We start from the raw sequence: 18,770 nt of genomic DNA, 5'->3' as shown, positions 1-18,770 counted from the left end.
ACTGCACCTGTCAAAGTGTTGTGTTTCTAGCACTTTTGTCTTACTGACCCCCAGCTGGATCACTTTTGTGCTCCTGCTCTTTCACCGGATGCCATGATTCCGCAACTGAGACACTGTAATAAAAGGAGACAAAAGAAATTTGTTTGTTAAGTAATTATCTGATGAGAATAGAATTGAGCACAATAAACGTGATGAAAAGGAGGAAGTCTGCGCGTTGCTGGTTCTTCCTGTAGTCAGAGCTCTGGTTATACAATCCTTTATCAAGGCTCAGTTGTAGTTATTGAACTATTTAAACCCTGTAGCAAAAATATGCGTTCTAAACCCTGTAGCAAGCATATCCGTTCTAGTGTTGAAATAGTATGGATGGTACCTGTACCAGTGAGCTCTTCGTGTAATTCAAGTTGGTAGTAAATCATATTTCATCAAGTGTAGGCCAGTCATATGGGCGTAATTATTTACAACCAAACATCATTTGGTACTTAACTATGGATGACATAAGACACAATTGAGGACTGAAAGCATACTGCAGAAAGCTTTACAAAATTGATTTTTGTTCAGTGACCAACGTGTCAGTTAACAATTGATTTTGGTAAATTGTTTTGGTGGTATCTGGTCACATGATATTAAAACAGCTGGTATGGACAATTTGTATTTTAATTTCAACCTAGCTTATTCAACCTATTGACGTGTTAAATTTGAAACAGAAAAATAGCTATATTTAATCGACAAAGGAAACAACTACGAAGCTGAAATAAAAAGCGTCAAGCTTCTCACAAATAATGAAATACAATGATTAATTAACAGTAAAATGTCTAGTAATTAATGACCATTGACCGTGCTGGCAAATTAAAAACATTAAATCATGTCAGAGTGGTAAATCATTTCAGTAAATTTTGAATAGTATCTGCTCCCGAGAAATTAGCTATTTTTCATAAAAAATATTAGCAGCCACAAGGAAATCAGCAAAAAGCAGTGGATACATTCCCTACATTAAAGTTTTGTAGTTCAGTGAACTGAACCCAACTAATCCTGTTCACTGTTCAGTGGACAGCAGTTTCTGCGTTTATAGTGGAGGTCTCTACTCTCCTATTCTCTGTGAACTTTGTTAGGTTCCGATAGGTTCTCTTTACGCTTTCTCCTGTCTACAATCATGCGGAGAAACGGTAAATTTAAAAAATTGACAAACTTAAATTCAATCCCTTAGAAATTGGATGTAACTGAAAAATACATAGTAATACGTAAAAATCACTATTTAACTACAGATATAAGTATATCTTTCACCTGTTTCCCAAATTTAGCAATTTCAACTCCAGTCCCCTTTAGAGCTCCTGTAACCATTTTCCTAGCCACAGAAATCTCCTCATCTTTCTTATCTTTCTTTTTCTTATCAATCTTCAGTGCAATATCAGCATACTTTCTCCTAAACTCTGAGAGACTCAATGGTTTCGAGCGTGTAGCTCCAGCAGAAGACTTTTCGGGTTTCTTGTTGAGAAATGAAAGTACTTTTGGGGTTGTTGGGGTCGACTGGGGGAACGTTCCAACTTTAACATTTGGGAACACGTCTATATGCGGCTCTATTTCTTTCAACTGAAAGTTAATTTCACGTTACTTCTGAATACGAATACAATCCAGAAAATTATAAAACATATTGGGGGAAATGAGATGATCAGTTCTGCACGGCGGATGAAACTTAAGATACAGGGAAAACTTGAATAAGCGGATTTACCCCGGCTGAAATAGATTGCGAGAGATTGGAAGCGGTTTTAAAAGCGGTTTTCGTTATAGAAGTCTTCACTTTAGTGGCGTTATTAGACAAAGATTTCCCAGACCTCCTTGCCTGAAATTATTCAAGTTACATGACGTCCGTAATTAATTCGTCCAGCTATGCTGCATGAACAATGAACGTCTCAACTAAGAATATGAACAAATACCTCGTTAGCTATCATCATGCCTACAAGGTTAGGGTTGGACCTCGGTCTCTCGTAACGTAGCTGGAGATGCGCTAGAGCTGTGAAAATACTGACTACTACAACAGAGTCAATGTAAGGAGCTACAAACAGGGAGAAGATGTTGTTATCTATCCCACAATCTCTATCTGCACCTGCAGAGTTAACAGTGATTACACTTGTGTTACCAGTATAATTATCAGAGTTAACCGGTATTCTTACTTTCATACAGAAGAAATTTAGTCCTAGACTTTTGCTTCCTTAGTTCACAGGAATGTTGAATGTTTGCTTCCTTAGTTAACAGGAATGTTGTTGTATATATTTACCTCTTCTGATGGTAGTGATGATCTGATCGTTGAGAAGAGCGGTAACTACCACATCAGAACTCCCTCTCCCCCGTCGTATCTTGATATCTGACCTGTTATCTACTCCTCCTACTCCTCTAACAGGGTGGTCAATTGTTGTTAGTTGTTGTTTTTGTTTATAATTACTACTTAAGGTTGATAAACGGAAAATCATCAGCATTTTTACCAGTGACCAATCAGTGAGGTCAGTGTGAGTGACACAAGTCACCATCGAGTTGCTGCAAGCTGAATATCCGGAGATATTTTGAAAGATTTTTGAATAAAGACTTACTTCTTTACCTTAACAGTTTGATATTTATAGTTACTGACCTTGTCACATGAACACAGCCGCTCACAAAGCCGTTCCACTTTCTGAGTTTAATAAGAGCGTTAGTTTTACCGGATTGAGGGTTCCTGAGTTCCCACACGTCACGTGTCTTACTGCTCTCTAGTCTGTACAAACAACCTACTACCCTGGAAACTCTCGCCATCGCCTCACTGCTCCTCTTCACTGCAATACGGACTACATTGGGCTTTATTACAACTTTATCATTGTTGTCTAGTCTCTGCTAACTTTAACATTTTTACTCATTTGGGAATTTGATGACTTCAATAATTAAATCAAGTATTCTAAACCTCTGGATAAGTTGAGAGAGGGAAAGTTTTTTGTACTCACAGGTCTTCTCATCATCTAACACAACCCCATACGCCCCTAGAGATGAGTCATAACAAGTCCTGAATATGATCTCTCCAGTGCTGTTCACCAGGGTGAGACCTCTGTTTTCTTCAGAGATGTTCCGGATGTCACAGAACAGCATCTCTCTCCGCACTGTCCTCAGATCCTCCTCCATCACCGACACCTGTACAGTGTACACCAGTGACGTGTGTGATCATTGATGGAGAAAATATCACAATGTGGTGTGAATCTGTGCAATAGCAGTTTTACTTATATTTGTAGGGGCTGAGGGGACTGCTGCTGCAATCTGAAAAAAATATTGAATTGGCTACTTTTAGCTAGAAGACATTACCTGTACACAGCGTTGTTTTTTAGGAACTCTAGGATGCCAGTCTAAAGTGTATTGTTTGCTGATTGGGTAGTCACTAACTGGATGCTGTGCTGGTATTATCACAGTGCTCGCGTAACTAACAACCCCGCTTCCCGGACTCAGAGTTCCTGCTCTTGTGCTTAGAGACTGAGACAGCTGCAGTCGGGACGGCTTTATGACTGTGGAGTATATGGGACTGCGTGACGGCTCACGCGTGACCTGGTTCTCTCGTGGGGTAAAAGACATGGGGATCTCATACTCAGGCTCCTCTTGTACACTATATATCGGTGTAACAGCGCTGGATACTTGACTCATAACCTCATCAGATTCTCTCCTGCCTCCGCTGGATACAGATACAGCAGTCTGACCAGCCTCACTCTGACCAGCCTCACTTTCAACTGGAGGAGCGTCCATCGCACCTGACCCAACTGCGGGTTTAGCAGGTGGTTCCTGAGGGGACACCTCCGTTTCAGAGAAGGTTTTGTCGTTTAGATTGCAATCTGACTGCTCCATCAAGGTGATGGTCATGACTCTATCTGAAGTGGTTTTAACTTGCTCAGCTAACCCCTGACATCCTCCGACATGCCCCTCTACTATTACATCCTCCTCATTCTCCTCTAGTATAACATCATCCTTCTTCTCCTTTACAGCTGACTTATCCTTCTTCTCCTTTACAGCTGACTTATCCTTCTTCTCCTTTACAGCTGACTTATCCTTCTTCTCCTCCCTTTCCTCTACAGCTGGCTCTTCCTTCTTCTCCTCCCTTTCCTCTACAGCTGGCTCTTGATCCACAGTCCCTAGTCTACTCTTCTCTTGGTCACCTAGATACGAGTCGCTGCTTACTTTCCTGAAAACAGCGCCAGTTTCATCCCTACGAGGTTTATCAGGAGGAGATTTGTTCTCCTTTCTACTGCAACTGGTGACGTCACTCCCTTTCATGACGTCACTCCTTTCCATAACTACTACAAGTATAGACACACAGCTCAAACTACTACAAATATAGACAAGACAGCTCCAGCTACAGCTCAGTATACAGACACACAACAACAATACTTGTCTGTCATGCTTACAAATCCAGGAATAGTGAACTTTCTTACACATTGCTTCATTCTGTGTTCTGGGAATTTGCCCTGCAGTTGGGTTGAGAATTGCGGCTTATTTTAGCATTGTTTTCAGTCATTCAGTATGATTTTAATTTTGTTTTTTTGCAAGTAAAACCAGTTAATAACGAAACATATGAATATCAGGAATTTACATGTCAAACAAGTCTTGAAAGACATAAAAGATAAATATTATGCTTAAAGATAATTTAGATTAACTTCAAGCACTGACGTCTGATGTCGCATGTCGCATCAGAAACATGAACTCTTCTTGGGTTCAGTAACCAAACACCTACACAGACACTACACCTTGGGTCAGACCGTTAAAACGGTCTGGGTGGGGGGGTACCAATGGCATAGAATGGAGAAAAATGGCATAAAATTCATCAAATGGCATACATTTTTATGGCATAAATGGAAATTTTTATTGGTCAATTCTCCATTTATGCCAATTTATGCCATGAATTTAGGTCTTCATATTTGACCTTTAGGATGAGTCTTTAAATTCGCAAATTATTATTAGTACTTGAATAAAAGACATGTGACATGTTTCATGCTTTATAACGCTTGGAATGATCGTTAAAGATTCATATGACAAATAAATAAAATAGAAATGTATTAAGTCAAACATATACCAAACATTTGACTATTCAAGAAAAGCAAATTGTGAGATGTTCAAAATGTACACAATACAAACATTGACAACACAACGATTTTGAATGTCATCAAGGAACAATGCATCTGATGTATTTGTCTTAGACGAGTAGCCAAACATTAGGAGATCCGTTGATTAGGCTATACTCCTGGCAGTAGTACTTCATCGGGCATGACTAATAAGAAATAAATCTAACCACTCCTGTTGCCAAGTCCTGCTGAGATTTGAAGACTTTAAGAGTTTCTGTACTGCCAGCTTTCAAAACTGTTGAACATCCGCATTTAGGTTGATTGTATATGCGAACATCAGAAGACACTCCAAACGCGTTCCCCTTGAATCTTGAAAGACGAGATTTTGTTGATAAAGTGCTTCTTCCTCCATTGAGCGTGAGTGTCTCAAAAGACCGGAAGGAAAGTGTTCCATATTTATCTGTTGATATCGTTTCTCCAACATCACAATCATCAACTCCAGGTTCTACCTCATAAGCTAAGTCGTCCTCATCCTCGAGGCATCCAGCTTCATCAATCATCATCTACAGCTTCCCAAGAAAGTACTTGGCCATGGACGATTGGCTTCCCACTCTGTTCTTCGGGATCTGCGACTGCGGCGAACACAGGGAAATTATTTCTTTTCCCTTCTCGAATGCAGTCCCTCGATGCCCTGTCCAGCGTTATTTAAGCAATATATTATGTCATCATCATGTTGTATAATAGGAAGCAAGTATTTCAGGTCATTTGGTGAACTGTTATGTAATACTAATATACAGGTTCATCGAGATATCAATGAATATTATTTTTAAGAGGCTACCCATTTGAAACATGTTAACAGATCATTATCAATCTTATGAAAATGTTTAAATTTTAAAACCTTCAACATGAACACGGTCCCGACCAAGGGTCGACCGAGTCCTCGGCCTCGGCCTCGGTTTTACCGAGGAATGGCGATTTTTCCTCGGCCTCGGTCAGGAGGACAATTCCTCGGTTCGCCTCGGCCTCGGTCAAAAATAGATTCGAAATTCCTCGGCCTCGGCGAAATTTGACGATTTTACCGAGGATTTGACCGAGGATGTTGAAATTTTGGGAATTTTTCTACAGACTTACAGAGGTTAATGTAAACGAATTTGTAAAATTGAAAATCAAAAATAAAACGACCAACTGACCAGTGACCAGGACACAAAACTAAAAATATCATAGTCTAAGATTCATCGTCTGATGAAATGACAATATCTGAGCACTCTGAATCAGAATAATCTTCTGTGCACAGCTCAGAAGGGGGACAGTCCTCTTTATTTGGGGCTTCAAATTCATTTGGACAGGGGCCGAAGTCGTCCCCAAATGTTCCGATGTTCTTTTTGAGAAACAAGCACCCCTCAAAGTTTGTTGGCTTAAGGCTGATAGAATATTTCAAATTTCACTGTCAATTACTCAGATCCTGCCTGGGCATGCCCACTCCTGACTCTTGGCGAACTTGCCCCTTCATAATGATTGTAACGTGTGTACACAGTATAGTACACAGTACAATCTGATTAGGTACAGTGCGCTTTTCCTAATAATTATAAACAATGCCCTTTTTCCCAACAATTTTTCTGCCAAAATTCCTCGGCCTCGGCCTCGGTCAAAATTTGCACTCCTCGGCCTCGGCCTCGGTAAAAAAAAAAGAAACCTCGGTTGTGAACGCCGGTCGGAGGTCGATCGGGCGCCGGTCGGGTGCCGGTCGGAGGTCGTTCGGAGGTTCGACCGGAACCTCCGACCGCAGACCGGCGCCCGACCGACCTCCGAGAAACTTCGAAAAATGTTGACTTAGAAAATTTTCGTACTCATTCTCGAGACTGTATCGAGAGCTTCCGAGCTCCGACCGAGGTCCGACCGGCCCCAGCTCCGACCGGCGCCCGATCGACCTCCGACGAACCTCCGTCCTCCGACCGACCTCCGACTGGCGTTCACCTACCGCCGACCGGCGCCCGACCGACCTCCGACCGATCAGCCTTGTCTGTTCTATGACCGTTTTAACTCATAATTTATAATTTTAATAAACCATGCTATATTCAATATTGGCTCACTTCTCTGAATATAAAATAATGTGGTGAGAGATTGTTGTATCTTAATTAGCTGTAAGCGTTACGAATTTTCATGGTAAAGTCAAATCACGTTAACTTTAAATTTGATACGAAGTGCGATATGCGATACAACATAGTTTATTCCAGAAGCAAGGTACTCGGTTGCTTTAATTTATTACAAGTCTGTGATAATATTATGTGTAATATGTAATTAATATTTGTATGTTTGATAACATTACCAGGAAGTCAATATTATATTTATATGTTAATGTTTTAACTTTTGAAATCTTAAGTCATGTTCAGAGGGATTTATTATCAGTAATGTTTAATAAGTTACCGGAATTTATAGTAACATTATACTTCGTTACTACAACAGTCTGGTTTTAATTAGTAACCTGCTATTTGTCAGATTTCACATTCAACAAAATAAAACTCATGAGTTACGAAATTTATAACAAAACAAATATGAATATAACAAAGTTATGACAAAATAAACAAAGACACACTAAACTACTAAAATTGACAATGAAGTTAAAATTATCCAAAATCCCTTAACCAACCATAAAGTAAAAGTAATAAAAAGTCGTACGTTGGTCATCGAATAAACGTATCATGCAGAAAGAAATCGAAATAAAAATTTTGGCGATAATCAACAAATTTGTTCGGTATTTTAATTTATTTAAAGCTGTTCAGTAAATTGTTTCATAGAAGTAAATTAAAAGAAAAACAAGACCCCCACCCTCGTTTACTCAATCAGCTGATCTCTATCATCAGGAGTACTTTTCTGAGACATATCGTCAAACACGGACTCATACAAGTTAATGATAAACTTAAGAATACAAATGACAAGAGGCCCGATAATAGCGCCCTCTAACCCGAAGTAGTACATACCCCCAGCCACTGCCAGTCCTGTTATGTAGGGGTGCCAACCTCCCTCAATCTCACTGTACACAGCCATGTCTATAAAGTAAGTAGGCAGCATCTGTAGCAGTATAAAGACTAGAGCCCGGAGGAACCTGTCCTCTACCAGCCACAGGACCAGGAACCCGGGAACGGAGGACCAGTAGACACCCACCACTGGAACCAGAGAGAGGAGACCTGCTAGGAGGGCCGGTACAAACACCATCTCCAGACCAAACAGTGTGTGGGAGGACCACACGTAGCAGGTGTAGAACACTGACAGTTTGAAACTAGCCCCGAATATACCCCTGGTGGCGTCGAATAAAGCGCTGGTGTACTCGGCCCTCTCCGCGGTAGTGGGGAGAAGAGATGCCATTATCTCAACAGGAGCGTAGTACACATCTGAGTAGATGAGGAGGTAGTAGAGTGCTGTGATGAAGACCACAAGTTGAACCAGGAAGTTGAGGAAGGCAGCGCCTCCCTCCACTAACCCACTAGCCAGGTTAAACACAAGTTTGAAGAGGAGGGCCATGTTGGAGGAGAAGACAGTCCACAGAGAGTTGAGCACGTCCACTATCATCCCCTTGGAGCAGAGCACGTAGTTAGAGATAGCAATACCCGGTCCTGGTGTCTCCACGCACCCACCAGAGAGAAGGTGAGCGAGGTTAGACTTCAGGGACTTTAGAGAGAGTAAGTCTAGAGAGTTCATGTTCCCTTTGACTGTGGTGATCAGGTGGTTCATGGTAACGTTACTTCTAGTACTGCTCACATTCCTGTACAGATTATAGTTATTATTATTATTAACAATATAAGTAAAAACATAATGTAGTGTTAATTTAACGTTATTAGTAAACCTGAAATTTCCATTATTTAATATTATTAATATTATTAAACTTCAATGTCAACTAAGCAAGCTATAGCATCATGAAAATACACATACGAAGAGCCTGGCTGATTTAGAGAATATTAGAGACCTACCTCTGAACCCATTGCTGATACATGTTGTCATATAGACTGAGCAGAGTATTCTCCAAATCCGTAGTTTTAGGTCCCTCTGGAAGTGTTGCTATCTTACCTTTTATCCACCCTCTAAAAATAACATATTTTAGTGTTTGCTGAAAGAATGGAAAGAACAAATTAAATGTGGTTGATTATAAGAAGCTGCCCAAAATGACGAAAAGTGTGAGAGTCGAACAGATTCGCATGAACTGATGAACATTCACTGTTCATGACTATTAACTATCTGTTGGTTTTATCTCGTACCTGCCGACAGAGTGAGCAGAGCTGAGTCCTACACTAATGTCCCCGAGTGAGTTGTCTAGAGACTTGAGGTGGTAGGAGGTGTGCGAGTTGATGAAGAAGGAGGTTGCTTGTAGCAGATACAACACCTCCGAGTGCACTGTGTACAGAATAAAACATGATACTAGGATTATTGCTAGTATCATGAGGACTACAATAGATCCTGAAACCACCTGACAGAAGATAAGGGTTATTGTGGAGGTTGAAAAACAGTAGTGTACTCTGAATATTATATTAAATCTAAAATTGTAACTTAAGTAACCTATGTTATCCATGCTGGTAAAGGGAACTATAAAATCGAAGGCTGATAACAGCACGAAATAAGGAAACTGTAATTGAAATGTAACCTGGTTAGTACTGCGTCTGAGGACCCCGAGCACCACGGTCTGCCCCTTCATCATGAGAATAGCAAGACCTCTCAGAGACTGAGGACAGAGCACACTGAACCTGCTACCACTCTGGGTCATCAGACCTCCTATCTTACTGACCCCCTCTTGTAGTCTGAGGAAAGTGTTATGTTTAACATGTAATTAAGAGTCCCGATACTACCCTTCTTGTATATCACCATAATACAACTAATATAACCTAACTAATCTAAGAAACAAGTCGTCACCTCTGAGTAAGTCCGAGGAATTTGTAGAGTTGGCAAGCAGCCAGGAAGATGCAGAAGAGACAGGACAACCTGAGGACAAAGAAGACATCTCGGCTGATCAGAGTGAAGAGGACAGTCCAAGCGAGTAGAATGAAGTACTTGTCAGTGTTGATTCTGTTATTATTCTCCAGGAACTTCAGTGAGGCTTGCTTTATAGGTCGTCTGGAAGTGGCGGGGGTCTGGTACCTGGTTTTGTTAGGGGCGGGGGTTGAAAAGCGTGATGGGGCGGGGGTCATGAAGCCTGATGGGGCGGGGGTATTGTTTGGAGTGCTGCTGGAGTGAGGCACCTCCTTAATCAGATCCATTTTCTTCTTTATAACTGGGGTAAACACCTCCTCCCCTTCCTCCTCTATCCGAACTTGCTTTATCTTCCAACTAGAACCAGTGTTGGTACTTGTACCGGTAGTGGTACTGGCACTAGAACCCTTTGCCTCTGGTACTGAACCATTCCCTCTGTAACTGATAAGAGCAGCATAAGTCCCACACCCCAACACTGAAAACACACAAATAGCAATAAGATCCCGCCACTGTCCCAGATACGATATCATGGTAGCAATGATCAGAGCCCAGATCGGCATGGCAACCCACTCCACAAGTGGATAATATCCCCCAGATCTAGGACCCCACCACACACAGACCAGCACCAGGTAAACAGCTGCTAGAGTCCACACTACATAGTTGTACTGTTCCAGCGTCTCCAGTCCGTACCCTGCTGTTAGGGAGATGTACTCTACTAGGTCGGTAAACATGTCTATAAAGTCTATCATGTCAGTGAGGAGAATAGCAAGGATAATAAGGAGGGACGTTATCATCTCCTTGTAGGTTGTCAGGGTAACGGCTCCTACCCATAGTAGGAACTGTTGGAGAGCGTAGAACGGTAACACTACTATACCCAGCACTAGTGGCACGCCTGTATAAGAGTATTGGAAATTAATATGATAATAATAAAAGCAGTAGTTTAATGTTAATGGTAACCCACTACTATCAGAAAAATAAAAGTACGTTGTCATGGTAACCCACTATTAAAAGTACGTTGTCATGGTAACCTAAGCTACGGTTAAAAGTACGTTGTCAAGGTAACCTACTATTAAAACTGTAAAAGTACGTTGTCATGGTAACCCACTATTAAAAGTACGTTGTCATGGTAACCCACTATTAAAAGTACGTTGCCATGGTAACCCACTATTAAAAGTACGTTGCCATGGTAACCCACTATTAAAAGTACGTTGCCATGGTAACCCATTATTAAAAGTACGTTGTCATGGTAACCTAAGCTACGGTTAAAAGTACGTTGTCAAGGTAACCTACTATTAAAACTGTAAAAGTACGTTGTCATGGTAACCCACTATTAAAAGTACGTTGTCATGGTAACCTACTATTAAAAGTACGTTGTCATGGTTACCCACTATTAAAAGTACGTTGTCATGGTTACTCACTATTAAAAGTACGTTGTCATGGTAACCCACTATTAAAAGTACGTTGTCATGGTAACCCACTATTAAAAGTACGTTGTCATGGTAACCCACTATTAAAAGTACGTTGTCATGGTAACCCACTATTAAAAGTACGTTGCCATGGTAACCCACTATTAAAAGAACGTTGCCATGGTAACCTACCACTCTCAGTGAGCGTGTCGATGCCAGTAATAATGAGATGTTTCCCCAGTTCCTTGACGGGATATAACACAGCTCCAAATAGTAGAGCCCAGAGGAGCGGTCTTATACAGAACTCTAACATGTAAAACACCTGTAGTTAGCTTTAGTTACTTAATCTTGTGATACCACTTACTAAACTTAATACAGTTAGCAACCGTTTCTTAATACGAACCAATAAGACCAGTTCGATGAACTGATAAATAATAACAGATGGACTTATTAGTTGATTAATTACATCATAACTCAACCTGAGTACAAGTATAGAAGAGGACCCCGATAAAGACGAGAGCGGCAGTGTTGTAGAAAGCAGTTCTGAGTGCTCTCTGTTCCTCTTTAGTCTCCTCATCAGAGGAGTGGGGAGCTGTGGAGAAGAAGGAGAGCGCTCGAATATTGAGGTGGACCTTCTGAGCAGGTTCCCTATACGGGCTATCTGGAGAAAAGTAACTGTTATCTTGATGAAGGAGCAGGATAAGGAGAGTTAACTCTAAGTTGTTTGCCGGATTACACGATAAATCTAGCTGACTAACCAATGCAATGTGAGATATACAAGATGGATTGATCTTCCCAATTGCCAAACGATAAAAGTGAGCATCTCAACAAGAATGTTAATAGTGTAATACATATGTTTCAAGCGTAGCCGACAGGACTGTTCTTTTAATAGATACGAATGACTATGTGGTCACAACATTTAACATAACTATCAGGAAATGAGCATACTAACAGAGTAATCATCTTATTGCTTATCCGGAATATACAGAGGATAGCCATCCAGTCTCGAAACTATAATCCACACCACACCACACCACACCACACCACACCACACCACACCACACCACACCACACCACACCACACCACACCTACCTTAGGAGTGGGGTTGTTGGAGGACTGGAGCGGTCCCTCTGTGGACTTAGATCTAGTGTACATTCCTTCTGGTCTAATTCTAACCTACGAATATCAGATGAGTTGGTCGTTGTTTTAAATTATTCTCGTAGAATCATTAGCGCATAATTTGACAGTTTTTATTGCGATGAGAAATTTAGATAAATCGTTAGTTTAACAAAAAGGTTTGGAGCAGAAAAAGGTGCTCAGAAGACAGCGAAAAGGACACAAAAGATTCACGAATGTTTTGTTGAAATTGGAGATGAAATTTGAGATGAAAAAACATTTGAATGTAGTTTAAACAGCGGTTAAATATAAAACTTCATTAAATAATCACCCTCGTGAAAATCGGCAAATATTTCTTTGAAACGATATAGTTAAAATAAATTACTAAAGCGCTTATGGACATGTTATTCTCGTTCACAGTATGTATAAAAAGAAGACCATGATTAAGATGTAGAATTTAAAATTCGTCCGTCATTATAGAATCGTACAGAAAGAACAGTCATATTCAACAAATATTATACCATGGTGAGCCAATCAAGTTAAGGGCGGAGAGTGTCCTTGGTTGTATATCTAATAATATGTACATTGTACTAAATAAAGAATACATTTCAGCTTGATTAAAAAGTTCTCAATTGTATCACACCGATAATGATACCCTGAACACACTTATACACACACTAGACCATGCTCATAGAGCTAGGAGGGAACTCACTGTCCAGCCACTGAAGGAGACAATGTTCAGTAGAGTTAACAGTGAGTTCCACGTCTGTGCTGGTAGTCTGACTGATCTTCTGTCTCACTGTCTCGTACTCCTCCGCGCGCACCGCGTCCCCCGTCTTCTCGTACAGCGAGCTCAGCAGCTGCGCGCTCCACACCTGTAGTCCCACGTCTGGGATCCTGTTTGCGATGTCGTGCGCACTGCGCACCATCTCTATTGCGTCCCTGTTATTGTCCATCTTGAGGAAGATGTCTCCCAGCAGCACAAACGCGCAGCTCGTCAGCTTGTTGAGGTCTGCTTTGTTAGCCATGACCAGGGTCTCTCGCAGCTTACTCTTAGCGTCCTTCATGCGCCCCTCAACCAGTGCAGCTAGTCCCTGTATACAGTAACTACTCGCCTTCAGACTGTGACACTTGTTGGGCATCTTGCCAGGTTCTATTGACTCTAGTAAACTATTTAGCTGCTCGGGAGGCAGATCTTGTTTTATGTGCACTATCGCTGAGTTCAACTTTATAAACGCCACCTGTTCCGGCTCAGCAGTGTATTTGAGTGCTGCGTTGAACTGCGCCAGCGCATTATCCAGAGAGTCAGGCAGCGCCATGGCGTAGAGTCCGAGCGCAGTGTGGAGGGACGCGCGGTGGTGCTTCAGGGTGTGGTGGTGCTTCTGGTAGACAGCAGTGCACTTCTGCAGTTCCTTGATAGCACCACTAGTGCTTCCTTTGAGGAGGTGTGTGAGTACTAGCTGCTCCAAGAGTATGATCTGGTATGAGGACAGCAGACTGTCGTTATTATAGGCTGAAAATATACCGCATTTTAGATTTCAAATATACCTCAAATATACCTCACTCATCACTGTTCCATTTCAAATGTACCACGATATTAATTTACTGCTTGATCTCTAGTATTCAAAAGCTTGTCTCCTATTGAAACTATAAGTACGGTTAGAAATATTTACTTACTTCTCTGTTTGTCAATGAGGTGAAGTGCTTTCTTGGCGTAACTTTCAGCCTTGTCGGTATAGCCTTGTTGCAAAGCGTGCATCACACTTACTACATATACTAGAAGAAAGAGTTGCTGTGTGTTCATCCAATGAAACATCTCCGCTGTGTTATTCGTACTTGCAACTGAAGGATTGTCATGGTAACTCTGGGGCTGTCATGGTAACTAAGGAGTTGTTATGGTGACTGAGGAGTAGCCATGGTAATTGGTAACTGAGGGATTCAATTCATGCTCCACCGGTAGTCCCTCAGGGATTGTCATGGAATCCTAGAGTTGTTATCTTAACTGAGAGGTGGACATTGTTTTTCGTGATAACATGAAAAGTAGCATCTAGTAAAATATCAGAGCATAGTTTGGAGAGAGAAAAGAGGCTGGCATTATACTACTGAACAGTTAACTGGTTACCATGGCCACTCCTTCAGACACAGTTTAAGGGGACAATTAACGATTTACCCAACTCGTCAGTAAAATTTAATCGCATTCAGCTTAATAAATAGCAGCCGGTATAGCAGCCGGTACATAATCTGCGTGTCATGGTCTGTTACACTAGATGTTCACTAAACTATTCTGTATTGCATTACTCTGCTGGAGGGATATTTAGAGTAAGTGGGGAACTAATTGAAGGAGAACTCTGAGAGTCGTTACCATGACAACAATAAAGTACAAGTACCGTTGTTAGCGTCGAGCTGAGTGAGCTGCTTGTAGCAGGAATGTAATTGTTTGAGGCTTTGTCTAGCAGACTTGATGAGCCCCTGCCAGATGTACTCCGACACCTGAAGTATGTGGTGAAAGACCTTTAGACTCAGGATCTCCGTACTGGTCAGTGCTAGCCCGGACTGCTCAGCGTTCTCTAATATCGCTCCTACCTCCTTCAGGATCACGTCAGCTACGTCAAAGTTTCTGCAGGGGAGTTGTGCTAACCAAGACGAGTATATTTAACAGAAATCAAATGGAGTACTGCCAGTTTAGTAGGTATAATGACGTTTTGGACAAAAATCAGCGCCTCCTAACTAAGCAAGATCTGACCTCTGGACTAGAAGCGCCATGGCCTGGGACAGGGAGAAGAGGAGTCTGGTGTTCTGAGCGTTTATCCGGCCCGCGTACTCCGCTCCAGCTGCTAGGGTGGTCACTGCTGCACTTATCTTACCTGTCATATAATAAGGGTCTATATAGGGGTCTATATAGTGGTCTATATAGGGGTCTATACAGTGGTCTATATAGTGGTCTATATAGTGGTCTATATAGGGGTCTATATAGTGGTCTATGTAGCATGTATACTGTATAGATTACAAGGATACAAAAGATAGATGTCTAAATACGAGTCTATAGATTTCCATAATATAGTGATCTACATAGAAGCCTGCCCAGGAGTGTATAATGTATATCAGAGTCTATATAAGAGTCTATATAAGAGTCTATATAAGAGTCTATATAAGAGTCTATATAAGAGTCTATATAAGAGTCTATATAAGAGTCTATATAAGAGTCTATATAAGAGTCTATATAAGAGTCTATATAAGAGTCTATATAAGAGTCTATATAAGAGTCTATATAAGAGTCTATATAAGAGTCTATATAAGAGTCTATATAAGAGTATATATAAGAGTCTATATAAGAGTCTATATAAGAGTCTATATAAGAGTCTATATAAGAGTCTATATAAGAGTCTATATAAGAGTCTATATAAGAGTCTATATAAGAGTCTATATAAGAGTCTATATAAGAGTCTATATAAGAGTCTATATAAGAGTATATTGATCACATTGCCGACTACTGGACTACAGTACTTAGGTTAACATTAACATCTGGAGTATAATATGGAGTATAATATGGAGTATAATATGGAGTATAATATGGAGTAAAATATGGAGTATAATATGGAGTATAATATGGAGTATAATATGGAGTAAAATATGGAGTATAATATGGAGTATAATATGGAGTATAATATGGAGTATAATATGGAGTATAATATGGAGTATAATATGGAGTATAATATGGAGTATAATATGGAGTATAATATGGAGTAAAATATGGAGTATAATATGGAGTATAATATGGAGTATAATATGGAGTATAATATGGAGTATAATATGGAGTATAATATGGAGTATAATATGGAGTATAATATGGAGTATAATATGGAGTATAATATGGAGTATAATATGGAGTATCAAGAGTTTAAATTCCCAAATAGTCAGACTGAGCAGGTTGAGCTGTAGTAAAACACAGTACTGAGGTGTTAAAACATTTTCATTACTATCTTCAGTAACATCCTGAATCAGAAACTCGGTTAATATCAGTTCCTACAAAGTGTAACAAGGAAATGAAATGACACAACTAAAAACGATACCTATGAATATTTTTAAAAACATAACTTTTGTGCCCCAATGCAATGGAAAACCTTTAAGATAAATCCAATAATGGAATCCCAAACGGGTCCACGGCATTGAGCCCCAATGGACGTATAGTTCTTAGTTTCTGAATATAACGGTGTTCATCCACTTCTAGAGTTCTTGGGCTACTATTACTGAGAATTGACACTTTATAAGCCTGGTTGAAATTGTCACGTTGTTTCATGTTATGAACTTCTACAAGGTGTTTACCCAAGCTGAATCCGTCGTCGTTTTCTTCAGGGACAAACGTATTGTCCGAAATGAGTTTGTAGTAATGGGCGCGATGTTCGTTTACTCGTGCCCTTAGGGGCTGCACCGTTCTTCCTACATAACACATATTACAAAGTTGGCAACTGAAGATGTATACAACATTGTAGCTGACACATGTACCAGACACTGCTTTGGCTCGCTGTCCATTGACTGTTATTGATGGATGTGGAGATATGATGTTACAGGTACCGCAGTGTCTGCCCCCACATGGTCTTGTGTGAGGTTGGGTTAAGTCATCCGCAAACTGTTTTGCTTTGACTAACTTCCTTCTAAATGATGTTCCAGTACGTCTGACGAATTTGAAGATAGGGCGTGATGTACCGGCTCTAGATGATATTGGGGAGCCTGGGGTGTTTCCACTTGTATGGGAACCAGATAATCCTGAGAAGCTCCTGGTTCTACTGAGTTCTGGTTCCAATCTTTTTACCGATTCTACTAACTCTTGATCGCTGCCAAATGTTGAAATAACGCGGACTGCTGGTTCTGGAGACTTTGGGACCAGGACACTGCTGTTTGAGTTGTCCAGTGGTTTGAGGCATCTTTCAAAGCCTTTGACTTTTTCACTGATGTTATCTACCATAGTTTTAGGGTAGTTGGATTGGAAGAAAAAGGTTTTTAATTCATCAATTTGTTTTCGGAGTCTGTCGTTATCATTGATGATTCGCCGGAGTCTCAGGCATGCACTATAGACTATGCTGCTGAATGTATGGTTCGGGTGGTGGGAACCGAAGTACAGGTAAGAGCGAGCATAATATGGAGTATAATATGGAGTATAATATGGAGTATAATATGGAGTATAATATGGAGTATAATATGGAGTATTTATTTACCTAAGTCCATGTTAGCCTTTGCCAGCTGGAAACACATCTGACAGTACCAAAACTGGTAGTTGATAGCCAGTTCTATAGTGTTGTTTAACAGTTTTACCGCCTCGTTGTTCTTGTGTTTAGCCATGTAGACTGACGCCAACAAACTTGTTATCTCAAGTTTTAGCTCCTCCATCGATGTCAGGTCCTTTACTTTGGATAGCTGTGATACAGGAGCTTAGAAAAGATATGAACAAGCTGGCTTCCCGGGAATTCTCAGGATAAAGTTACTAAGTAGTAATCTGGGTAAGTTTGTCAGTACAGAATCTCCCGGTTATAATTCCGACAGTGCATGTTATATCGTTATATGTGACGTAATACGAGCATGTCTTGCTACATACCGCCTTCTTGAGGTGGTCCCTAGCGTGGTCGATGTTTTTTGTGTGTAACCACATGAGCTGAGCAATCTGGAAGCGTGTTCGCACCTAGAACAGTCAGAGGATTAGGGGCAAATGATTAGAGGAAATCAAGGGTAGTACTATCAGAAAGCTCAAGATGTGTCTGACCCATATATAAAGCTTCAGTCGAGTTAAGTGCTCACCTCGACTCTGGCAGGAGGGTTAAGCGTTAGAATAGCTTCCAGACAATGTATAGATTTCCTAATGTCAGGGTTTTTAGAAATACGGAAGTCCTCTGCAGCCCCGAGCAAGGCAAAGTACATGTTCTCGAAAGTAAGGGCTTCTGCTACGGACTCCTTCGCGGAGTCAACCACTTCCATCATATCTGCTGGTAACAACAAGTGGTCAATCAAGTGTATTATACATTTCAATAAATTTATAATTTGCTGACAGAATAATTTACTTCTCGGAGTCATGCCAATCGTATTAATAGACGCTGTTAAAGCTTCTTCTTTATGCCCGCGAAATTGCCACAATTTCAATACAGAAAGGCGAAGAAAGGAACACGCGTGCGCGGCCCAATATCACAAAATGTCAAAGAAATGAGTTAACACAGCACATCTGGTATATAATCATATAAATCG

At 40.7% G+C, this 18,770-nt stretch overlaps 2 protein-coding genes across 2 annotated transcripts; both read right to left on the bottom strand.

The window, feature by feature from the left end:
• Positions 1 to 7,587: 7,587 nt before the first annotated feature.
• LOC134826531 (transmembrane protein 245-like) lies at positions 7,588 to 12,601 on the bottom strand. The gene is made up of 8 exons (XM_063838922.1): positions 12,516 to 12,601; positions 11,902 to 12,083; positions 11,615 to 11,744; positions 9,960 to 10,908; positions 9,694 to 9,847; positions 9,311 to 9,519; positions 9,026 to 9,136; positions 7,588 to 8,820 (listed from the first exon to the last, which is right to left on the bottom strand). The coding sequence occupies exons 3-8, from the start codon at positions 11,733 to 11,735 to the stop codon at positions 7,893 to 7,895; spliced, it is 2,472 nt and encodes an 823-aa protein (XP_063694992.1). The 5' UTR covers positions 11,736 to 11,744; positions 11,902 to 12,083; positions 12,516 to 12,601; the 3' UTR covers positions 7,588 to 7,892.
• Positions 12,602 to 12,768: 167 nt separating this feature from the next.
• LOC134811971 (MAU2 chromatid cohesion factor homolog) lies at positions 12,769 to 18,510 on the bottom strand. The gene is made up of 7 exons (XM_063819140.1): positions 18,330 to 18,510; positions 18,130 to 18,213; positions 17,753 to 17,951; positions 15,283 to 15,403; positions 14,927 to 15,156; positions 14,217 to 14,381; positions 12,769 to 14,052 (listed from the first exon to the last, which is right to left on the bottom strand). Exons 1-7 carry the CDS (start codon positions 18,507 to 18,509, stop codon positions 13,217 to 13,219), a joined length of 1,815 nt encoding a protein of 604 aa, XP_063675210.1. The 5' UTR covers position 18,510; the 3' UTR covers positions 12,769 to 13,216.
• Positions 18,511 to 18,770: the final 260 nt, after the last annotated feature.

The sequence above is a fragment of the Bolinopsis microptera genome, chromosome 2 (assembly GCF_026151205.1).
Source record: "Bolinopsis microptera isolate Bmic1 chromosome 2, MBARI_Bmic_1.0, whole genome shotgun sequence".
Lineage (NCBI taxonomy): Eukaryota > Metazoa > Ctenophora > Tentaculata > Lobata > Bolinopsidae > Bolinopsis > Bolinopsis microptera.
Note: the sequence above shows the minus strand (reverse complement) of the source record. Positions and strands in the feature narration are given on the sequence as shown.

Bases quoted from the DNA above. Each gene is read 5' to 3' on its own strand.
- LOC134826531 (XM_063838922.1), bottom strand. From the start codon at position 11,735: ATGTTAGAGTTCTGTATAAGACCGCTCCTCTGGGCTCTACTATTTGGA. The intron at 9,520-9,693 runs GTTACATTTCAA...ATCTTCTGTCAG, and splicing joins TCAGACGCAGTACTAACCAG to GTGGTTTCAGGATCTATTGT. The intron at 9,137-9,310 runs GTACGAGATAAA...TGTTATTTTTAG, and splicing joins TCTGCTCACTCTGTCGGCAG to AGGGTGGATAAAAGGTAAGA.
- LOC134811971 (XM_063819140.1), bottom strand. From the start codon at position 18,509: ATGATGGAAGTGGTTGACTCCGCGAAGGAGTCCGTAGCAGAAGCCCTT. The intron at 18,214-18,329 runs GTGAGCACTTAA...TGACTGTTCTAG, and splicing joins ACCCTCCTGCCAGAGTCGAG to GTGCGAACACGCTTCCAGAT. The intron at 15,157-15,282 runs GTCAGATCTTGC...ACTCCCCTGCAG, and splicing joins ATGGCGCTTCTAGTCCAGAG to AAACTTTGACGTAGCTGACG.